The sequence below is a fragment of the Notothenia coriiceps genome, unplaced genomic scaffold (assembly GCF_000735185.1).
Source record: "Notothenia coriiceps isolate Sejong01 unplaced genomic scaffold, NC01 NC01_scaffold00000636, whole genome shotgun sequence".
Classification (NCBI taxonomy): domain Eukaryota; kingdom Metazoa; phylum Chordata; class Actinopteri; order Perciformes; family Nototheniidae; genus Notothenia; species Notothenia coriiceps.
In genome coordinates this window covers 1-6,520 of record NW_011333337.1, presented here as the reverse complement: position 1 = coordinate 6,520, position 6,520 = coordinate 1, and the positions used below count along the sequence as shown (strand labels likewise).

Here is a 6,520-nt window from a genome sequence, read left to right as displayed (position 1 = left end):
TAGATTATACATTTTACTGATACCAACTATATAATATTTACCTTGTTTATTAAAAAAAAATTTAAAAAAATTTCAAATATATATTTTTTATTTGTAATTTGAGAAGAGAGGGGGCGGCGCCCCTAGTGCCCCTATGGGCCGGCCTCCACTGCACACAGATTCTAAATGGTACGAGTTGAAGCGTTTGTTTGAACAGTCTGCAGGAGGCAGGTACTTGCTTTCAAGCAGAACAGAAACTAACTTAGAGGAGTGTTTACGTGTTCGGCGTAATAACGTACAACGGCCTCCACGACTTCTGTAGTCCTATTCAGCCACTTGTTAACAACCATCGTTTTTCAGACACGTCCACTCTTCAGAAATCACCAGTGGGGTCACTGCTGATGGATTTAATGTCGTAGAACAAAACGTGATCCGTATCTTCAATGTGTCTCAATCACAGATCCCATTGGCTCTGAGACGAGGGAACAGGAAGTGGTAACATGCTAACTCACTTACGGGTTTTAGGACTTGTCACTGCACCGCTAATATATGATAAGATAATATAAATAAATAAAAGATTGTCCCTCCAATTGAAAGTTTCTCTTTTTGTTATCAGGAAGCCATAATGGTGAAGCTTAAAGAGGAGCTCTGGAGGACTCTGCTGGATTTAAAAGAAGTCGAGTTTAAGCGTTTCAAGTGGTTCCTGGAGCAGGGGAATCTTCTGGAAGGTTGTTCCGGGATCCCAGTTTCTCGGTTGGAAATGGCGGAGAGGGAGGACACGGTGGATCTGATGGTGCAGAACTATCAGGATGATGGAGCTCGGGAGTTAACCAAGAAGATTCTAGAAAAGATCGGCCGAAACGATCTGGTTTTGGTTTTGGTAGGCAAAGGTACGTTTAGTAAAAATATTGGAAAAAGTGTCAAATGCAGCATCAAGTATTATTACTAATGGAATTTCACTTATGCTCAACTCAGTACATGTTTACATCCAACTGCAATTTATATTCTACCTCATACCGTTTCTATAGAACACATATTTATTTCTAGTTTTGTAATGATCAACTTACTTATTGTTCTTGTATTTTCATGGTAATTGTTTTGTCTGTTTTCGCTGTAGTGACAATAAAGGAATCTAATCTAATCGTTTTATTAAGATTAGATTTACGTCCTGAGGCAATCCTAAGCATCTGAACCTTTTAATACATTGTTTCAGATCAAGTCCGTTCTTCAATTAACTTTCAACGTTTTATCAACTCTGCCGATGAGAAGGAGATTAGAAATAAAAGCAGTGTTCATAAAGTGCAACAAGCAGCGTCACATTTCAGAAGTCAATAACTGTTAATCCACCGTTCAAATGACAAGCTGTGGGGGCCATCGAGTAAATCAGCGCTTGCTAATCAACATTTTATTCAAATTTCAAAGGTTATTGTCAAAGAAGCTACAGTGTAGAAATGGCAATGAAATTCTTCTGACCTGAGCTCCTCCAACGACGCAGCGTATATAATAAAATACAAAAATACAAATAAATAAATAGTGCAAGAAGTCTATATACATGTAAATAGATTATGATATGCACAAGAACAGAATATGAATTTAAATAATGTAAATTAAGACACAATTAAATACGGTTTATTGAGCAACGGTGCATAACGGTTTTAAACTTCAAATGAACCTCATCTCACGTGCTAGAAGGTTTCCAGAGAGCGTAGGCATATAGAAGTTTTGATTTGGACATCAAGTAAACAATACTCATGACTAGGGATGTCCCGATCACCTTTTTTTGCTCCCGATCCGATTCCGATCATTTGATTTTGACAATTTGCCGATACCGATTTTTCCCGATCCGATCTTTATGCAATGCATTAAGAGAAAAACAAGCATTCAAGTTGTCCCTTAAGGTTATTTTTTTATTTAAATTGGATATTCTATCCAACATGGATATAGCTTCTTTCTTTCACAGCAGCATTGGATCAGTTCAGTTGTGCAGCATTGGATCAAAACAAAATAAAGCTTTCAGTACTCGTTAGCTTACTGCTACAATTAGACACTGCGCCCTGCCCACTCTGTTGCCAGATTTGAGAGAAATAAGCAACTATGAAAACAAGCCCCAAAGAAGCAACACATACATGATGTTCTGTCATTTGAAACCAAAACTAAGGCCTCAGGATGACTTTAAGACTTGAACATGGTCATTTTTGTTTTGTAACATTGAATACAAAATTTAAAAAAAAGTATTTATAAAAAAAAAAAATAAGAATCCCCGATTGTTTTTCTTCCGATCTTTTGAAATTCACGTGATCGGCTCGGGACATCTCTACTCTTGACTGACCAAATGTGTTTCTGTTTCGTTTCAGACCTCAAGAACCATAAGAAGGAACAGCTGGCGGAGACAAACGCTGAAATCAAACAGGGGATCCAGGAGAGACAGAAGAGGATCGATGAAATCAGACGATCGGCGGAGATCAGCAGGAAGTCAGCTGACAGACATATCGCAGACAGTAGGCAGGTCTTTGAGGTTTTACAGAAGTCTGTGGAGAGAAGTCTAGCTGATCTCATCGAGGAAATTAAAAAAAAGCAGGAAACGTCAAGAAAACAGACGGAAGGATTCATCCGAGACCTTGAGAAAGAAATCTCTGAGCTGACAAAAAGAAGTGATAAGGTGGAGCAGCTCTCATGCAGCGAAGACATCCTGCAAACCGACCAATCACTGCACGCCATCCCCTTCACCACGAACTGGACGGAGATCAGTTTCACTCCACCAACATATGGAGGAAGTGTGGGGAAAGCTGTCAATCTGCTTGATGAAATATTCAAGAAAGAGAAGGAGAAATTGATTGCGAAGGCCAAGTTGAAAAGGGTCCAGGAGTCTGAACAGGATGTGACTCTAGATCCTGAAACAGCGAATGCCTACCTCGTTCTGTCTGACGATAGGAAAAGAGTCTACTGTGGTTATGAAGAACAAAGCCTTCCAGACAACCCAGAGAGATGTGATCCAGGTATCAACGTTTTAGGAAAGCAGAGTTTCTCTTCAGGAAGATTTTACTACGAGGTTCTGGTTAAAGGGAAGTCTTCGTGGGATTTAGGCGTCGTCAAAGGGTCGATCGCCAGGAAGGAGAAGATCAATGCGAAACCTCAAAATGGCTACTGGACAATATGTTTAAGGGAAGGAAATAAGTACCAAGCCTCTGCCGTAAATCTCAACGTTAAACGCCAGCCGGAGAGGGTGGGCGTATTCGTTGACCATGAGAAGGGTTCGGTCTACTTTTATGACGTAGATTCTGCAGACGTGATCCATAACTTCACTGACTGTGCCTTCACGGAGAAACTCTACCCTTTCTTTAGTCCCGGACTTCATTACGATGGCAAAAACTCGGCACCTCTAATAATCTCGCCTGTCGATTACAGTGATTAGATTTGATGCTTTCAAACAGGGCTGTCCAAACTTTTTCCACTGAGGGCCACATACAGAAGAACATACGAAGGGCTGGGCCCCTCAGTCGAGGTGAGGTAAATGTCCTCTTACGTTATGAGTTAGCAAAATCAATCAAATGTAGGTCAATTATTCTTTATACTTGAATATGCTTTAAGAAAAAAAAACAAAGCTTTCCATCAAGTTTTATTTATTTATTTTTCAGCTCATGTGTGGGCCGTACTCCATTTTACTTTTAGAATTAGATAAGGGCCGATTCAAAATGGTCCGCAGGCCGTAGTTTGGACGCCCCTGCTTTAAAGGTCCCCTGTTATCTTCCTCTTCATCAATATATCACAGGTCTCAGATATATACAGAGCCTGTCTCTGATTGGCTGAAACACCAAACAAATCATTGCAGCATTACCCATAATCCCCTCTGTTTCAGCCCTGTTTCCAAAGTGCTGATTCTCTGTCTGCTACTTTAGATGAAAATAAGGAGCCCCTCCCCACGCCCCTCTGAGAGAGATTTGGTTACAAAGATTTCAATTGAGCTCTAGGAGGAGATTCAGGTGATAGGGTGGGGGGTTACCTTGGTTGCTGATTGGCTAATGGTTACACAAGACAAAACATCGTTATGACATCACAAAGTGGCCAAAATCTGATCAGCTCATTTTCAGACAGGTTTTTATAGAAATGGATCAAAAAGAGAGAGAATCTTTGTTCCTGAAACTTTCAGAGTCTCTTTCCACAGAGGGGACACATGTTGATGTAGAAGAGACATGAAGAAGAGGGGACACATGTTGATGTAGAAGAGACATGAAGAAGAGGGGACACATGTTGATGTAGAAGAGACATGAAGAAGAGGGGACACATGTTGATGTAGAAGAGACATGGAGAAGAGGGGACACATGTTGATGNTTAGCGCTGTTGAAAGGAAGTTGTTGTTGCTATGGAAACAACGTGACGGAGATTAACGGAGAAAAAGTAATATCTACATATAAAGACGGAGAAAGTAAACGATAACGTTTATGGTTAAGTGTTAGCACCCCCCGAAGAGACACAAGCTCTTACGTTTGTATTGGAGTTTTCAATAAATTCAATGAGGCAGCGCAGCTGCCAAAAAAAACGAATATCAATAACAAAATTGAAACCCGAACAGTACTCCAACGAACGAATATTCGGTACAGCCCTAGAACACAATGGTGCTCTCGGAGGAGATTCAGGTGATAAGGTGGGGGGGGGGTTACCTTGGTTGCTGATTGGCTAATGGTTACACAATACAACACATCGTTATGACATCATCAAGTGGCCAAAATCTGATCAGCTCATTTTCAGACTTTGCATAATAGGTGACCTTTAAAAAACCGAGGTTAACGGCTGCACACTATACACTCGTGGTTTTCTATTGGTGAATGACGCATGAAGTGTTTACGTTATAGCTAGAGGGGTCAAAGACCATCGCAAAAACCATAGCTATAGTGGTAATTCATCATAGAGATAAAACAAACACACGTGTGGTGTTGTAATATAGAGATGTATCACAAACCGGTGAGAGAAATCAGAGGGGTTTCTTACTCTATTATAACATATCAGCTTAGTGAGTTATTGGCATGAAGCCTGACGATTTTCCGACACTTAGCTAAAGCATCGACAAAGCTGCTGTGATCAATCTCTGTATAATATGTGCTACAAATTAGCAGGTATGGAAGTATTCTTGGTGTGTTATCATATTGTGAGCACTATCTGTTCCTACAGTGGTCTCCGCTATCTCCCACTCATGTGCAACTTCAGGAAATTGGTGCATGCTTGAGCAAAGTACCTTTCCTCTGTTTTCACCAAAACAACGAGTGAAGTTGTTGGTTTATATCGAGCTATATCTGCAGTCAGTGCTAGACATATAGCCTGCTTTAATTGCTTTTTCACAGCCATGCAATTCATGGGTAAAATCCCACTAAAGTTATGGAAAGAAGTCTGGGTCGAACTTGGTGATGGGATTAATTAGCGTTGCCGTTTCTATATGAATCATGAGGATAAATGTGTGAATGTTCAGCCTTAGTTCTAACATATGGATACGTTAATGTTGTTATTGAGATACTACAATGTAGCAGGACTCTGAGTGATAGAAGTACAACAGATTGGAAATCACAGCCCTCAGAGATCAGTGCTAAACATGATGTGACGATCGGGAGAGAAAAGGTGCTTAACAGCCTTCACAGATGGTGCGTTTAGGGACCGGCAGACAACTGACAAACGATGATTTCTGCTTTAGTCGGACAATTACCGCTAACGAGTAAAAACCACATGAACAGAAGATGTTATTGGTTTGTGTAACATGGCAAAACAGACGACGGTTTACAACTGAGTGAGTTGAAAAAGACAAAAAACCTGTCACATATTTTACAAGATGTGATAAAATAATCAGAAAATGTAGTAATGAATAATAATATGAGATGGAGAACATCCTGTCACTGATTCTGTTCCAGTAGAACATGCAGTCTCAGTCCTTCAAACACATTACATATTGTCCTATGTTCAGCCTTCACATGCTAGAAACACAATAAGAACTAGAATTAAATAACAGGTCGGGCTCTCTTTGTCGAAAAGTAATGGTTATGAAAAGTCTAGGGATACAAGTAGTGATTATGTTATGAAATGTTAAGTGATGTCAAATGTCCTATTTTTTTTTACGAAAACAGCTCAAACCAAAATATATTCAGTATTCTATGAAATAAATCAGAGAAAGGTGGGAAGTCCTCACAAATGATAGGCTGGAAGAAGATAATAATTGGCATTTTGGATAGACCAAATGACTCAAATGATGAATCCATTATCAAAGTATATGATTTATTATTGTATAGATGGGTTCATCTTTGCAGGGGAACGAAGAATAATTCCACCTGCAGTTTAATCCCCGAAGAGTCAAAGTCACCTCAACCCTGATTGAAGAGATTACATCTGTGTACGTGATGGCAGCAGCATGTGTGTGTGTGTGTGTGTGTGTGTGTGTGTGTGTGTGTGTGTGTGTGTGTGTGTGTGTGTGTGTGTGTGTGTGTGTGTGTGTGTGTGTGTGTGTGTGTGTTACCTGCAGGGCATCATAATACATCTTCTTTGCTTCGTCGTCAGTCTTGTC

At 40.1% G+C, this 6,520-nt stretch overlaps 1 protein-coding gene across 1 annotated transcript; it reads left to right on the top strand.

Moving 5' to 3' along the window:
- Positions 1 to 594: 594 nt before the first annotated feature.
- LOC104955605 (pyrin-like) lies at positions 595 to 3,724 on the top strand. Its single transcript, XM_010782967.1, has 2 exons — positions 595 to 869; positions 2,334 to 3,724. Exons 1-2 carry the CDS (start codon positions 605 to 607, stop codon positions 3,389 to 3,391), a joined length of 1,323 nt encoding a protein of 440 aa, XP_010781269.1. The 5' UTR covers positions 595 to 604; the 3' UTR covers positions 3,392 to 3,724.
- Positions 3,725 to 6,520: the final 2,796 nt, after the last annotated feature.